The sequence below is a fragment of the Eubalaena glacialis genome, chromosome 18, assembly GCF_028564815.1.
Source record: "Eubalaena glacialis isolate mEubGla1 chromosome 18, mEubGla1.1.hap2.+ XY, whole genome shotgun sequence".
Lineage (NCBI taxonomy): Eukaryota > Metazoa > Chordata > Mammalia > Artiodactyla > Balaenidae > Eubalaena > Eubalaena glacialis.
The window spans coordinates 70,260,362-70,276,197 of record NC_083733.1 but is presented as its reverse complement, the minus strand read 5'-3'; the positions used below and the strand labels follow the sequence as shown (position 1 = coordinate 70,276,197).

The following is a 15,836-nucleotide window of genomic DNA, read 5'->3' as shown; positions in this document are numbered from 1 at the left end:
GGCTGGAAACCGCAGTATGGTCATCAACCCTCACGTCCTGTACAAAAATAAATAATCAGCAAGAGCAGAGCGGATGAGAAGAACGGAGAGGGAGAGGGAAATTGAGTCTGGAAGAGCCCTCTGGGTCCCAGGACCAGCCATGTCTGAACCCTGAGAACGCTGGGACGGTTGCAATCTTGTCAGCCCCAAACCTGAGCCGTTTGCAGCTTCTGCTCTCCCATCCTCACCCCGGCGCCTCTCCAGCCCTCAGCTCTCAAGGGAGTCAACGAAGCTGGGAGTGTGAGGCTAGGACAACTAGAGGGCTGAAGAGGGGCGTCTGGGATGGTGGAAAGAGAATGGAAAGGGGCGAAAGGGGGAGCGGCTGCACAGACACCACTGGGATCAGTCCACGGAGCCCAAAGACGCCGAGGGCACCCGGGCAGGGCCTCTGAGGAGGCTGGGGCCGGGATGGACGCCAAATCAAGACCCGAAGGGGTAGAGCCGACTCCCTGGGGTGAGGATGGGGCCGGGGTCGTTCGCCAAGAGGAGGCCATGGACTGAGCCTGCCCACCCCCAGCGCGGGCCCAACTGGGCCGCCGGGACTACTTCTCCCTTGGTGGTCCGTATGATGGCGGCACGTCGCCTCAGCGACTGGATGGGACGTGCGGCAGGAGCCTCATTCGGACGCGGGCAGGCTGAGAGACAGAGCCCCCGCCGCCCCACGGGCCCGGTCCCCCGCCCAACCAGCCCTCGCGGCGCCGCTCACCGCCTGACGGTTCCCTTGGTGACAGCCTGAAATCGCAGAACCGCTCCGCGCCGCTTCCTCCCGCCCACCCCGAGGCACGCTGAGCCGTGATTGGAGGGGAGATTGGCCCCGCCCACATCTCACGCGCAGCCGGCGGAAGGTCGTAGGGCCCCTCCGCTGGAACTGTAGACCCGCACAGAGCGCGGCCCCTCCCCACGTTCCGCTTCCGAAGTGTGTCAGCCCGTGTAAACCTCCACAGTGCTTACTACCCTCTGACACAATACACGTTTTATTTGTTAGTTTACCTCAACCAGACTCTCTGCGAGAGGGTTCTCTGGGTTTGCGACGGGACACCGAAAGTGCTGGACCACGCACCCTCTAGGCAACACCCCTGCCTTGCTCAGGCTCTGACCTGACCCAGCCTCAGTCTGTGACCCCCCCGGGGCCAAGTACTTCGTTTGGCCCGCCTACGCCGCCGTCTGCACGAGTGCAAGTGGGAATGGCTGGACCGCAAGCGGAGCTGCCCGCATCTGCCCCACTTAAAGATGGCGGCAACACCGTCCCCCTCTCTGGACCCGCGGGCGTCCCCGGAAGTGACCGGCCCGGCCCGGCCTGCACGAACGGAAATACCCGAGCCTAGCCGAAGGAGCCCGATCCCCAAGTCCCATCGCGGAGCAACGCGAGGCGGTGGCGTCGGCGGCTGCGCAGGCGCACAGCGCAGGCCGGGCGGAAAGAGCCGAAGCGGGCAGGCGGCGGAAATATCCGAAGCGGTGGGGCGCCCGAGGCCGTTGCGGACCTCCGCGCCGAAGCCGCTGCTGCCGCGGAAGCTGAGCCTCCTCTAGTACACGGCAGTCGCCACCGCAGCCCCCGCTTCCCTCTTCCGACCCGAGCCGCAACCCCCTCGGGAAGGGAGCGAGTGAACGGGCCAGTGGCGCGGCCTAAAGACCCCGCTTCCGCAGCCGCAGCTGGGCCTGAGGACACCGGAGCGGGCGAGGGGGAGGAGGGAGCGGCGGGTGGGGGCGGGGCCGAGCGGACACGAGAACAGCCGAGTGGGCCCGAGCGCTGCCGAGCGAGCCCGAGGCGCCGGGCCAGGCCGGAGCCGACTACGGGAGCCGACGCGGGCCGCGCGGTGGGCGCGGAGCGGCGCGGCAGGCCGGGCGGGCGGCGGCAGCAGCCGAAGAGGCCGCGGCGGCGGGTCCGAGTGGCGGAGGCGGCAAGGGCGGCGGCGGCGGGGGGCCGGGTGGCCGGGGTCCCGGGCCCCGCAGGGGCGGCAGCGGCGGCGGCGGCAGGATGATCAAGCTGTTCTCGCTAAAGCAGCAGAAGAAGGAGGAGGAGTCGGCGGGCGGCACCAAGGGCAGCAGCAAGAAGGCGTCGGCGGCGCAGCTGCGGATCCAGAAGGGTAAGGAGTCGGGATGGGGGTGGAGGTCGGAGGTCAGGGCCTGGCTTGGGGTAATGCGGTCTCCAGGGGTCAGAGGTGTCAGAAATGGGGGGGCCGCGGATGTGGGGATCGGAGATCGGGGCCTGGGGATTGAGGGATCAGGGGTGGAGTAATAGTCACTGAAGTGGTCAGAGATGCGGGGCCGAGGATGGGGCACTGAAGGTATTTGGAAAGCCAGACGTCTGATATTAGGGACTGAGAATCTGAGAATGGCAGTGTAGTGGGGGAACCGGGAACTCGAGAGTCTGGGGGGGGGGGGGTCAGACGGGAACCTGGGTGAAAGGCAGAGGAGATATGGATAGTGGGGGCCGAGGATTGAGGATCCGAGTGGGAGATTTAGTGTATTATGCTGGGGTCAGTGAGAATCAGAGTCAGGCGTGGTGAAGTACGTTCTGGGGCCTGGGTTTCGTGGGTCTGGGGGGGGGGCGTCACATGGCAATTTGGGGTTTAGGGTGACAGGAGGAGGAGGGAGGGACAGTGGGTGCCAGAGATTAGAGATAGGAGTAGGATTGGGTTTAGACCATGGTGCTGGAGATGCTGGAAATCTTATAGTCAGAACAGTGTAAGGTAGGAGGGCTGGGAACTCACAGATCTGGGGGTCAGATGGGAACCTGGGTTTGGGATGACAGGCAGAAAGAGGAGTATATGGATCGTGGGGACCAGGGATTGCTGGGGGGATGATTTAGGGTGTGGAGGGGGAATAAGGTCTTTGAGTTTGGGCAGATAATTGGGGACTCCTCTAGAAGGTGGGGGTTATGGCCAGGGATCCTGGGTTTCGGGTAGTCAGAGGCTCTTGGAGGGCACATGGGAGTGGGGGCATTTAGGAGCTGGGTTGGGGGGGACCCGGCTGTTGGGTGCTGGGACTTAGGGCTGTGGATTCAGAAGAGTTGGAACTTACCCTGGGCCAGGAGCTCAAGCACAGTCACAATTGAACATGCGTGTTTGTGGTGTTCTGTAGACCCAGAAGAGCCTGCCTGGAGACTGGGGAGCAGGGAGAGGGTTGGGGGTGTGGCCCACTGCCCAGGCCAGAGCCGGGGTCCTGGAGGAGGCTACGGAGGCTCTGCTGGCACCTGCACTGCTCTGAGCACCCTCCTCTCTCTCCCTCTTCCTTTCTCTCTGTTTCCCTTTTCTGCGTGAAAACCCAGACATAAACGAGCTGAATCTGCCCAAGACGTGTGACATCAGCTTCTCAGATCCAGACGACCTCCTCAACTTCAAGCTGGTTATCTGTCCTGATGAGGTGAGGGCACACTCAGCTGGACTCCCGGGCACGGCAGGTGGCCCCACCTCAAGTAGGGAGACCTGGTTCACCTGCCAGGCCTTGCTGGATGGGATCCCATCTCCTCTTTTCTTCCTTCACAGGGCTTCTACAAGAGCGGGAAGTTTGTGTTCAGTTTTAAGGTGAGCCTCGGTGGGCCGGGGTGGCTCCCTGGGCTGAGGAAGTGACAGCTGAGGCCCTGGCCAGGCACTGCTGGGGCACCTATCCACCTCCCCTCTCTTTTCCTGGAGCCAGGTGGGCCAGGGTTACCCGCATGACCCCCCCAAGGTGAAGTGTGAGACGATGGTTTATCACCCCAACATTGACCTCGAGGGCAACGTCTGCCTCAACATCCTCAGGTGAGGGCACGAGCCCTCCACAGCTCAACCCAGCCCTGCCTGCCAGGCGCCCTTCGTGGCCTTGCACTACACCTGTCTCTGTCCATTCCTTACCCCTTGTGGTGTGTGTTCCTCTGTCTCTTCATCTCCACGTTTTCTTCCTCGTGGCTTGACCTTGGCTTTCTCCATGGTCTGTCCTTCTCTGCACCCTACCGCTAGCTTCTCCCATCCACACTGTCCCGTGCCCTGGGCCTGACCTGTCCGGTCCCAGCAGGGCCTGTGGTGGCTGCCCACTCACCAGCCCCTGATCATGATGTTCTCTGCCCACAGAGAGGACTGGAAGCCAGTCCTTACGATAAACTCCATAATTTATGGCCTGCAGTATCTCTTCTTGGTGAGTAGGGGCAGGGGCTCTGGGGCTGGGGGAGGTTGGCCTTCTGCCCCTTGGGCTTGTTGACCCCCATCCATACCGGCCACAGGAGCCCAACCCTGAAGACCCACTGAACAAGGAAGCCGCCGAGGTCCTGCAGAACAACCGGAGGCTGTTTGAGCAGAACGTGCAGCGCTCCATGCGGGGTGGCTATATCGGCTCCACCTACTTCGAGCGCTGCCTGAAATAGGGCCGGCGCGTACCCACCCCTGCCAGGGCCACCAGCCCCGGCGTCCCCTGCAAATATTTATTGGGGGCCACAGGTGGGGGGGGCATGGGGCAGCCGGTGGGGGAATCCCATGCCCTGACCTGCCACCCCTCCCTGCCACCCGCTCCTAGTTTTTTTTTTTTTAAACCACCATGTGATTGAGGTCGGCGCTGCCTCCCCCGACCCGCTCAGCGATGGGAAATGAATTGGCTTGTCTAGCCCCACGCTGGGTGCTATCCAGCCCCCCTAATCTGGGCTCTGGGGTGGGAGGCCAAGGGTGGCTGGGCACCCGGCACCCCACCCCTGCACCACTGGAGGTCCCGCCAGGCTATTAAAGGGGAATGTTACTGCATGGCCTCTGCCTCTTCCTTTTGTGGGGTGGGAGGGGTAGGTGATGTCCACCAGGGCTCCTGCAGCAAGCGTGGTGGGAGTTGTGTGCTCACAGGTGGCATTAGGGCCCCCCCCCCGACCCCGCGTCAGCAGGCTGCCCAGTGCCTGGGGCAGCCCTGGGAGTGGTGAGGGGACCAAGCCCCAGGCCTCAGGCTGGGTGGGATGAATCCCACTCCGGAACAAGGGAGGGGCAGGATCCAGTAACCACAGGCTTCCTGGCCAGTAAGCCAACATCCAAGAAAGTCCGCACCATCTCCTGTTCTGCCCCCTTCTGCCATGGGAGGGCCTGACGAGGAGAACGCTGCCTGGTGCCACCGGGTGCCTGAGGTCCAGAAACATCAGCGAGAGTTCTGGGTCCCTGAGATGAGCTGGGCCCTACAGTGGGTGACGTGGTGGGGTGCAGGGCCTCCGGGTGGCTGCGCGGAAGGCGCCCGGAAGGGCGCCAACCCCGCAAGGACCAGGACTCCGGCCGTGGCTCGGCTCCCTTAGGCTGGACTTGAACCTGTAGAACACCGCGTCTGCGGCAGGGAAACGGAAGCTGGTGCGCATGCGCCTGGGGCCGGCCTGGTCCCCGGCGCGTGCGCACGCGCGCTCTTGTCCCCGCCCAGCATTCCGGGCGCCGGCGGGGCGTGTGACGTCGGGTGGTTTAATCCGGAAACGGCGGCGACCGCCGAGGCGACAGAACCGAGGGGCTGTCGTTGGTGGGCGCTCCGGGGCTCCCAGCGAGAAGAGCGTGACCCGGAAACGGAAGCGAGTCCCTGTCGCAACTCCGGTGAGTGGCCCCTACTGGGGCGCGGGCCCTGGGTGGGCGCGTGGGCGGCGGCGTACGAGGGCCTCGCCCCTCCCTGGGACCCGGCCTTATCATCAGGGGACCCCATGCTGTCTTGCCTTCGGTGCTCAACACCCCGAATGGTCCCACAGGCTTTCCTGCGTGAACAAGGCACCCGAGCACTTAGCATCCCTCCCTCTGTACAGGAGTCCGCAGCGCCCCCCAACCTTATTCTCCGCACCCAGATTCCCTCAGCATTTAGGACCCCCACCCCAAACCGAATTCCATCCATACGCTGTCAGCTTCAGAGCCCCCCCCATCCACCCTGTTTCTAGCACTCGCGGCCTCCACCTCCTCCTGTCAGGGACCCTCTCAAGTGCCCTGTCCTTGGCGCTCAGGGTTCCAAGTGCCCCCTACCCCCCGTCCGCCCACCCACGGCCATCTCCAGTCTCAGTCTCATCTCCACCGGACACGCTAGGGCCTCATCGCAGGGTCTGCAGGAGGAGGTGGAAGCCTTGAACCTCTGTGGGGGCACTGTGATGGAGGAGGGGTTGGGGTGGGCACGTTGTCCCCACTCACGTCCCTGGGGCTACCCAAGTTCCAGACTCCACTCTTTTGGCCTTCCATTCACGCCTGTTCTCCCTGCTCAGCCCTTTCCATTTTGGGAGCCCCCATCTGTCCCTGCCCATACACAGTGTGACCCCAGCTCTGCCTCATGCCCTCGTTTTGGGCCTCACACCACTCTGCAGTAAGGCTTCACACTTGCCCCAGTCCTACCGGTGGGCTCCTGCGGCCATGGACCTGCTGTTCGGGCGCCGGAAGACACCGGAGGAGCTGCTGCGGCAGAACCAGCGTGCCCTGAACCGCGCCATGCGAGAGCTGGACCGTGAGCGACAGAAGCTAGAGACCCAGGAGAAGAAAATCATTGCAGACATCAAGAAAATGGCCAAGCAGGGCCAGATGGTAAGCTCGATTGGGCACAGCCTGGGACACAGGGCCAGTGCTGTTGCTTGTTCAGACACCGGGGCTGCAGCAAACTGGACAGGCTGAGCACCAACAGGGAGGTGCTTCTAGGGAAATGCAGGGTTGAGTGGGGCTTTCCCTACTTTCAGAGTCCAAAAGGCTGCCTCTGTGGAGGTGGTATCAGAGGCGAACGTTGAGTAACGGAGAGTGAGCCCGTGAAGATCCAAGTGGCAAGTGTGTCAGGTAGAACAGCAGATGCTCCATGAGGGAGTGATGGGTGAGCTCAGAGGAGTGGATGTGGGCCAGACCACTTGGAATCGTGGGCCACAGTGGGAGCCCACGTGGCATGGGATGCACTGGCCCTGGGGGCCAGTGAGCAGAGATGGGCAGAGCCTGAACCGCTGGGGAGCAGCACCTTTGATGGGTGACAGAGTTTTGGCCTGAGCAGCTGGGTTGAGCAGGTGCCATTTCCTGGGATGGGCAAAGCAAGGAAGAGCTCTGGGGAGGAAGTGAAAAGGTGAGGTTTGGATGTGTTCGTGTGTGAATCAGGATTCTGTTCTTGAGGTGAGGGCCTGTGTGAGGTGGAGGGAGACACACATTCTTTGGCCAGGAGGGAAATTCAGGAATGGGCGTTGACTCTATAGACGTGGAGAGAAAAGGACCCCTGAAGGGCGGCCCCACCTTTCTTCCTCTCATTTCTGGACCCGAGGTGAGAAGCCTGCGGAGGAGTCTGCAGTGGTGACCCAAGAGGCCTGAGGGCGAGGGAACAGTCACCGCTGGGAGCAGGCACATAGGGGCCCCTGAACGCCTCAGTGGGCATGGTGGAGTGGCAGTGGGCATACTCCCAAGGCTGGCTCCCTGCCACCTCTGTCCACTTCTCAGGACGCTGTGCGTATCATGGCAAGAGACCTGGTGCGCACAAGGCGGTACGTGCGAAAGTTTGTGTTGATGCGGGCCAACATCCAGGCTGTGTCCCTCAAGATCCAGACACTCAAGTCTAACAACTCAATGGCACAAGCCATGAAGGGCGTCACCAAGGCCATGGGCACCATGAACAGACAGGTGCGCCTCTCCCGATCCCCCTCCCTACCCCTGCTAACCTCAGGGGCCAGACTCACCCTCCTCCCACTTCCAGCTGAAGTTGCCCCAGATCCAGAAGATCATGATGGAGTTTGAGCGGCAGGCAGAGATTATGGACATGAAGGAGGAGATGATGAACGATGCCATTGACGATGCCATGGGTGACGAGGACGATGAAGAGGAGAGGTTTGGAGATAGGAGGCAGGGGGGTGGGGACGGATGCCTGGCCCTCCGGGCGCCTGGCCCTCATAGTTCTCTTTTTTCTACCTAGTGACGCTGTTGTAGCCCAGGTCCTGGACGAGCTGGGGTTGAGCCTGACGGACGAGCTGTCAAGTGAGTGTCCAGACCCTGGGCCCTGTCCTGCGCGCAGCTCAGCCACCGCGCAGACCCTCCCTCTCCCAGCATTACTCTCTTCCTAACCCCCTTCTCTGCAGACCTCCCCTCCACCGGAGGCTCCCTCAGTGTGGCTGCCAGTGGGAAGAAAGCAGAGGCTGCAGCCTCCGCCCTAGTCGATGCAGACGCAGACCTGGAGGAGCGGCTCAAGAACCTTCGAAGGGACTGACTGCACCCCCCGCCCCGTGCCACCCTAGGGAGCCAGCGGAGGGCCCAGCATTTTCATTGTACCTTCTGCAATAAAAGAAGTTGGCTACTAGTCTTGGGCCTGTGTGAGTGGCCTGATGTGAGCCAGGCTGGGTTAGGGAGTCCGGCGACGTGGCTGACAGGAGTTGCTCAGGCAGGGCTTGGTAATGTGTGCCAGATTAGTTGGGGCATGAGACAGAGGGCTGGAGTTCTCTCGTTTTGGCGGGAGTGGACAGACCAAGCCCACCCCAGTCTTCAGGGCTTGGGACGTGAAAATGAGCAGCGAACACTGGCCCAGCACCCCAAGGCGGCAGGCTCCCCAGACATCCTGGTAGCACCCCAGCAGTCCAGGCCTGTCCCCCAGGGATACAGTGCCCAACTCCGCTTAGCCCAGCCGACCCAGCTTTTGACGAGCTGCTTGTGGGAAACGGTTCCAACCCACTCCAGGAAGCTCTCATGGAGAGTGAGCTGCTGTGCAGCGCCTACCTGGGGGTTTACCCTGCCTGCCCACAGGTTAGCCTGGGTCTGCCTACCTACCGGGTGACCCTCCTACCCACCAGACACTCCCCAGATCGCAAAGGACCCAGGAGGGGTGCTGCTCCCCACTCCCTGGACACCCAGGTGGCCGGAGACAAGTGCCCCACCCCCATCTGGCCCAACAGGGTTTGGTGAGGGATCGATAACAGCCAGAGACCAGGCCCCCAGAACCACTGTCCCCACCAACCAAGGCCTGAGTAACGGGTGAAGTTTTTATTAAATCCACAGAAGTAAAAACCATATCGTGAGGGGCTGGGGTATGGGCCACCAAGGAGTGGGAACCAGGCCACCGGAGGGAGAAGAGGAGAGAGAAGAGGGGTGACAAGACAGAACAGAGAACAGAGCCAGGTTGGAGCGGCTCGGGGGCCGCCCAGCCTCAGGGGCCATCACCAGGGCCACTGGACAGGTCCTGGGCGCTCAGGCCAGCACCAGGCAGGCTCAGCGGCGGGGGCTCCACCAGAACAGCGGAGAACTTGGTGTCACCAAAGGCTTCGTTCATGCGAGTCTCAAAGAAGCGCTGCAGGCCAATGATGGACTGCACGTCGGCCTTGTCCTGCCGGGCAAATTACAGTGGATGGGCCCCAGGTCGCCCACCTCTCTGCCCCCAGCCTCCCCTCCCCAACCCATCCCCACCCCAACCGGCTCACCTCTGTCAGCTTGTTGAACTGCTTGAACATGCGGCCCACATCCTGGGCAAACTCCTGGGGGGAGCTGTAGGGGGGTGACAACTTCTCCTGGAGACGGGCTCGAATCAGCGTCAAGTCCAGGGTGCCGCCGGGCTGATCCTTCAAGCAGAGGCCACAGGCTGAAGGTGAGGCCAAACAGCCCCTGCACTCCCACCCTCCCAAGTCACAAAACTCACCAGGGAGAAGGTGGAGTCAGTAGCCAGCTGGTGCAGGGGCCGGCAGGGCTCATGGCAAAAGAGGGCCAGCAGGACGCGCTCACACTTCTGCAGGCATTACGTGAACATCAGAGTCATAGGGGACTTGGGGTGCTGCTGGCCAAACCAAGGGAGTGGGCCCCACCCTCACCTGCTGGTTGGCTGGCGAGAGCTTGGCCACCACACCAGTGCTGTCACCCCCGTCCAGATTTAGGCTGCCATCCTCCTCCTTCAGGTCGGGTAGCACGTGGCAGAGAGAGCAGCTCCACTCCTCCCTGGAGGGAACAGACCGTGAGGGGCTGCACGGGACCTGGCCCAGCCCTCCGCCCTGCAGACCCCGCACAGCCTCGCACCCTGGCACATCCTGCAGGGCAGGCAGGTGGCAGTCCAGGTGGAAGCAGAATTCGCACTGGTTGCACATGACCAGGTCACCTGGCTTCTGGCAGACACGGCAGATGGTGGCACTGTCATCCAGGGCACCTGGGCCACCAGCTGGGGCTGAGGTGCCCTCTGGAGCCACCACCTCCAGGCCTGAGCTGGTGCTGCCACTGGGTGAAGCCAGGCGGGGGCCCTCGGCGCCGGGGCCCTCCGCCAGGGCCATCAACACAGGTTTGGTCTCGGGGCCCTCAGTGGCAGCAGGCGGGGCGCCAATGGCAGCCTCTGTTTCTTCCTCCTGCGAGGAGGTGAGGGGTGTTCAGTGGGGTGCCGGCCTGGGCAGCAGATCTTCATTTCCCAGCCACAGTCACTTGGACAGGCTCACCTTGACGATGGCCATGCCAGGCAGGGGCGGGGCGCCCGGGGCCCCGGGGGGCGCAGTCCCAGGCTGTCCAGCAGCAACAGCTGCAGCACCTCGCTCAATGACGATGAGGTTGTAATCCTCAGTGGTGCTGCCTGGGAAGACCTTGAAGACTGGTGGCTGGCTGTCAGCCGTGAGATCCAAGTCCAGGCGTTCGAGGCTCACCCGCGGCACCTTACGCATGAGGCCACTCACCTCGCCATCACTTGAGCGGGACCTGTGGGCGTGGCTTGGTGTGAGCGCCCCGCCCCTACGGCCACCCTGTCCCTATAGCCACCAAAGGGCAGCCACACTCACCGCTTCACCCCTGACACGTGGGGCTCTGCACTCGAGTAAGGGTCATCTGCTGGGAACACAGAACACAGGTTGGGTGGACATAGGGCACGGCAGCTCTCCCACCTGCTGCGGGGGCAGAATCACTCACCTGACCCGAAGCCGTAGCCTTCCTGCACCTCCATGGGCTGTGGGCAGAGCAAGTGGACCTCAGTGGACAGGCATCCCACAGGACCCCGTGCCTCTTTCCTCCCGCTATGGTCCCCTCCCTGGCTCACCTGGCTGCTACCAGAGCCCTGCTTGCTCAAAGGCCCTGGAGCCCGAGGAGGGGCCATGGGTGCAGGGCCTGTGGAGTTGGTGCCAGGACGTTCTGCCACGATCTTGCCTGCAGTAAAGAAGTAAAACAGTACAAGAAAGTGCAGTGCCTGGGATGGCAGGGTGCAGCAAGAGAAAGACAAAAACCCACCAAAGGCCTCTGCGCTCTTGGTCCAGGCATTGAGGTCCCACTGGAACTTCATCTCACCGTGTGGCTCCACGGGGTCCACGATCATCTTGAGGGCCCGGTGCAGCTGGAAGTAGATCTGGGGGTGGGCGGCACTTGAGCACACGGGCAGTGAACAGGGCTCCGGGTCTTGGGAAGCGCCTACCTGGAACCCACCACCTGGGTGCCCACCAGCACGCACCAGCTTCTTGGAGAGTAGCAGCGCAGTGTTGTTGTCACTTTCCAGAGCCCATGAGGCGAAGCGCAGGATGTGTTCCTGGTGCTTCTGGATCTTGGTCATGGTCCAGTGCTGGCGCTCCAGGCGCTCCTGCTGCCCCTCAGTCACCTTCTGCAGGTGGAGGGCAGATGGCGTCAGGAAGGACAGAGAGCCCCAGAACCTCGCCCCACCCAGGGAGGGCATCAGCAGCCAGCAGAGGGCGCCAAACCCCAGGACGATTCCACTAGAGGCAGAGTGAGCTGCCAGCAGAGAAGGACCACGCAGGGGGTACCTGGGCGTCGTTAACCAGCACACGGCCCCGCTTGTTCAGTTCCTTCATGATCTGCAGGATGGCCATCTTAACGTCCACCTGCACGCGCTTCTGTACGTCAGACACTTGGCGGATCCTGGGTGGCAGAGTGGGTGAGGTGAGGGACACTCAGGCAGGTGCTCACCCGGGGCCACCGCTCCCCACCCCGCCCCGGCACAGCACGGGCATCCACACTTACGAGCTGCGAACCTCCTTGGTGTTCTTCTGCAATGTCGCATGCTTGTCCCCGAGGCGCTTCACCAGTGAGGCCAGGAGCTTGCGCTGGTTCCTCACAGCATCCTCCAGGAACTGGTACCTGAGGGCAGACAGAGGTGGGCCCGGGCGCCCAGCACGGGAACAGGCAGCACCCACCCACCAAGCCTCAGGACTCACTGGTGGTCCTTGTGGGCGTTGAGCTGGCAGTCCCGGCAGGTGAGGGTGTCGCAACTCTCGCAAAACAGCACAAGGGGCTCGTGCTTGTGCACGTTGCAATACACCGTGCGCTCACCGTCCCTCGACTTGGCTGGTCCTGGGGAATGGGATCTATGAAGCGGGAGCTTATCCTCACCACCTCCAACGCGAGGAGCAGACAGAGATCGGGGCCTCACTTCCTGCCTGTCCTGCAACCCTGGGCTATCTGCCGGAAGAACCCAGAGGGCCTACAGCAGTGGACAGGGAAGAGCCGAGATCCTTGCTCTCAAAACCCTCCGCCCTCAGCCTGACCAAGAGAACCACACCCCCGCCTTTCAGCTTCTGGAGGTGACAACTTAAAGCGTTAAGACTGACGGCCTGTGCCAGGAGTGACCTCCCCGCTGTTCCCTCTACTGAAACTTCCTCCAGGTGAACACTCAAGAAAGCTCCTCCAACTCCGAACCCCTGCCCCCACCCGCCACTGGGCTCCCTTTCTCCTCCACTCACAGAAGATTCTGTCCAGCAGGGGAGGAGATTCTGGCTACTGTGGCATCCCAGCACACACAACATTTGCTTTCCGGCTCAGACAAAAAGCAAATCAGGGCTTAAAGAGACCGTCAGGCACATTTTCCTCGCAAGCCATGCCTGGTGACCTCCCCTCTCTTCTCTGGTAAAAGCAGACCACACCATCTTAACAACCCACGGGGGAACCTGCAAAGCCTTCTCAGGCTGGAGAGATGCGGGATGAGACCAGGACCCTCAGAGAGGTGTCAGGCCCCTGTGCTGGGAAAAGGGTCTTACTGCTCAGAGCAACACTCCCCAAAGACTAACACACCACGTTGACCCCCCACCCCTCCCCAGAGGCTGTTGCCACTAGAACACCGGGAACATCCATCGTTCTCTCCTCCCCGATCCCTGTCACGTCTCGTTACTACACCAGCCCAGCGTGAGACATAGGAACATCTAGGTACAAATAAGCCGAGCCTCAGCTCCTCTACATATTGCCCCCTCTTGCACCCTGACCTTTGCCTGGAACCCAGGACCCCCTGGAGACCCCTGCCCTTCTCTCCTGGCTCCTCATGCCCCACAGGAACCACCTCCACCCAAGTTTTCCCACCAAAACTGTCCTCTGGGCTGGCGGAGCCACAGCGTGACTACCAAAATGCCACTCATGGGGAGTTCTGGGCCAAAAACCAAGCGCAAGCCCCTCTCCATAGCACTTCCAGCACATTCACAGAAAAGTCTGGAAATACCGAGCTAGGCTGTGAAATATCTGTGACCCAATGATAAGAACACTTCCAGCACTCACTGGTCAGTGATAGTCTGATGACCCTACCAGCTTGTTAAGACACAAGGCCCAAAGACCTCACTTTCCCCTACAGAGGCTTAAAACAGGGGCCAGGGAACCTCTGGTCCAGGAGCTCCCTCACATCATTCCCCAAACACCCTGCATTTCCCTATCCACACATGCCGATCTCTCTACCACTGGAGGCCTATCCCCTGCCTGGGAGGGTTCCCTGATGAGCTTCCTCAAGCCCTCTATACACCCCCTGCGGCACCATGAGATCCCCTGTGAACTCCCCCCACTCCCTGCCTGTGGCTTTTCCCCTGCCACTGAACCTGCAGAGACTGCCCACCAGAGCCCCAGCCTCCCCCTTTTTGAGTTCTGCCCTCAGGCCCTTCAGCTGGTACCCCGTAGAGAAACTCCGAGACCCTTCCACCATCTGCAACTACCATCATAAGCAACTGAAGGCATATACAGGAGAACAGCCAGGGCAGCCCCCTGCACATTACATACCAGTGGAACGCACAGTGTGGTCCTTGGTGTACTTCACCCGCTGGTGCGCCTCCACACACGTCTCACACAGCGGCTCAGAGCACTCCACACAGTAACTGGTGGCTGGGGCATTATCCTCACAGCTAGTGCAGCACTGCTAGGCAAAGGAAGAGTCAGAAGAGACAGAACCACCAAACAGATCTGCATTTAGAACCAGAAAATACGACATGATGAAAGGTGGGATCTTTACTTAGCCTAGACAACCTGCCCTAAGCCTTCCACTACGGGGAGAGTAAAACCTGGAGCTGGTACCACACTCTGGGCTAATGACCCCTACTCATGGCCAGAAACCTCCTGGGGGTTGCTTGGGCAAGACATACCTGATTCGCATCCTGGGAATCGGTGGCAGCCTTGCTGCCACTGTCGCGCATGAAGTAATTCTCCACAATATCTTTGGAGAAACACTGCTGCTTACATACTGGACAGTCCACCACTACGAAGAACACGAAGAAACAACACCATCGCATGGTGAGCGCATCCCCCCACTGGGCCCCAACCTCCATCCCCTGCCGAGCCGAGCCGACCCGACCCTCCTGGAGAAAGAACCAAACCCTTCTTTTACCGAACTTTAAACAGTCGCCCCATCTCAGTGCCCGGCCCACAGCCCACTGCCCACACCCGTTCCGGCCACTCTTCGGGTCCCCATCCCCTACGCCCAGGCGACCCCCGCCATCTTCACGCTGGGAACAGACCCCCAGCCCCCGAGCCTCGTCGGGATCAAAGGCTGCGGGGTGGGGGAGGGACTGCCCCCGGCCCCACCGCACTCACCAGCGCCGTCGCCCGCCGCACCTCCGTCCCCCGAGCTGTTGGCGGCGGCAGGCGCCGCGGGCCCGAGGCAGGCGCTGCAGGCCGAGTGCAGGCAGGGTAGCAGGCGCGGTTCCCTCTCGGGCCGCAGGCGCTCCCGGCACACGCCGCAGTGCTCCAACAGTTCCAGCGCCTCGCCGCCGCCCCCCGCGGGCGACGACGCCGATGCGGACGCCGCCGCCGAGGCCGAAGCCGAGGCCGTGGCCGAGGAGGCGGCGGCGCGCTTCTCGGCTCCCGCCGAGCCCTCGCCCGGGCCCGGGCTGCCGGAGGCGGCCGCCGCCGCCGCTGAGGCCGCCGCCGCCGAGGCCGCCATTCACACGCCGCCGGGGGCGCCCACGGGGGGAGGAGGGGCGCGGGGCACGCCGCGCAGGCGCAGACGCGCTCGCCGCCAACGGCTGGGCCGCTGCCGCCGCGAGGCCTAGCGCCGCCACGCGCCGCCTAGGTCGCCGCCCGCTGCGCGCGGGGCGCTGCCGAGGCCCGGCCGGCCGCTGCCCGCTCTCCTGCCTCCGCCGCCGCCCGCGCTTCCTTCTCAGCGGCGACCGAGACCAGCGCCACGCGGCACGCACACAACCGCTCGACCGCGCGCCCGCTCGCAGAAAGAGCCGCGGTTGGGGGGCGGGACAGAAATAACTGGCGCCGACGCCGTCGCGCACGCGCACTGGGCGCCTAGCGCCCGGGGGCGGGGCCGGGGCGGGCCGCGGCGGGGGAGGCCAAGAGTACGCACGCGCCTGAGCGGGCTCCTCCCACCCCCGCCTCCACCACCCGCAGCGCCGCTCGTGAGGCAGGGGAGGGGTTTCTGCGTCGCCGCCGCCGCAGCCTGGTCCAGCGGCCGGGCTCGCGCCCGTTATTGTAGTCCCTGCTCCAGGCCGCTTACTCCGCACGCGCCCCGGCAGTCCGTTCTTCCACCTCGATCCCTGCCCCTTTGGCCGCCTGGGGAGGTCTCCAGTTGCTGCGTCGACTAGCGTTCCCTAGAGGGGGCGGGGCCGAGACCTCCGGAAGATGCTGGGCCCAGGGAGAGGGGCGAAGGGTCCCCATCCCGTGGAGGAAGTTCTCTTCTAAACCGGGACGCTGACGTGGGGTTTTAACCTTTTTATTGTTTAACATGAGAAACAC

General features: G+C 62.8%; 3 protein-coding genes across 6 annotated transcripts; 2 read left to right on the top strand and 1 right to left on the bottom strand.

Moving 5' to 3' along the window:
* Positions 1-1,848: 1,848 nt before the first annotated feature.
* UBE2M (ubiquitin conjugating enzyme E2 M) lies at positions 1,849-4,748 on the top strand. The gene is made up of 6 exons (XM_061172769.1): positions 1,849-2,123; positions 3,308-3,402; positions 3,525-3,563; positions 3,676-3,779; positions 4,089-4,152; positions 4,238-4,748. The coding sequence occupies exons 1-6, from the start codon at positions 2,015-2,017 to the stop codon at positions 4,376-4,378; spliced, it is 552 nt and encodes a 183-aa protein (XP_061028752.1). The 5' UTR covers positions 1,849-2,014; the 3' UTR covers positions 4,379-4,748.
* Positions 4,749-5,324: 576 nt separating this feature from the next.
* Positions 5,325-8,250, top strand: CHMP2A (charged multivesicular body protein 2A). 2 transcript variants are annotated; one of them, XM_061172766.1, is made up of 6 exons: positions 5,325-5,558; positions 6,327-6,518; positions 7,401-7,580; positions 7,654-7,784; positions 7,870-7,931; positions 8,033-8,250. In XM_061172766.1, the coding sequence occupies exons 1-6, from the start codon at positions 5,334-5,336 to the stop codon at positions 8,158-8,160; spliced, it is 918 nt and encodes a 305-aa protein (XP_061028749.1). In that variant the 5' UTR covers positions 5,325-5,333; the 3' UTR covers positions 8,161-8,250. The 2 variants fall into 2 exon arrangements, with proteins under 2 accessions (XP_061028749.1, XP_061028750.1); XM_061172767.1 differs by having other exon boundaries at positions 5,467-5,558; positions 6,305-6,518.
* A 662-nt stretch (positions 8,251-8,912) lies between these two features.
* On the bottom strand, positions 8,913-15,131 carry TRIM28 (tripartite motif containing 28). 3 transcript variants are annotated; one of them, XM_061172723.1, is made up of 17 exons: positions 14,688-15,131; positions 14,240-14,352; positions 13,881-14,013; positions 12,065-12,200; positions 11,871-11,987; positions 11,654-11,768; positions 11,347-11,493; positions 11,187-11,244; positions 10,942-11,048; positions 10,815-10,851; positions 10,688-10,736; positions 10,355-10,607; positions 9,948-10,267; positions 9,746-9,869; positions 9,577-9,663; positions 9,362-9,499; positions 8,913-9,267 (listed from the first exon to the last, which is right to left on the bottom strand). In XM_061172723.1, exons 1-17 carry the CDS (start codon positions 15,034-15,036, stop codon positions 9,091-9,093), a joined length of 2,460 nt encoding a protein of 819 aa, XP_061028706.1. In that variant the 5' UTR covers positions 15,037-15,131; the 3' UTR covers positions 8,913-9,090. The 3 variants fall into 3 exon arrangements, with proteins under 3 accessions (XP_061028706.1, XP_061028704.1, XP_061028705.1); XM_061172721.1 differs by having other exon boundaries at positions 11,130-11,244; positions 14,688-15,130; XM_061172722.1 differs by having other exon boundaries at positions 10,688-10,733; positions 11,130-11,244; positions 14,688-15,130.
* Between the last annotated feature and the right edge of the window lie 705 nt (positions 15,132-15,836).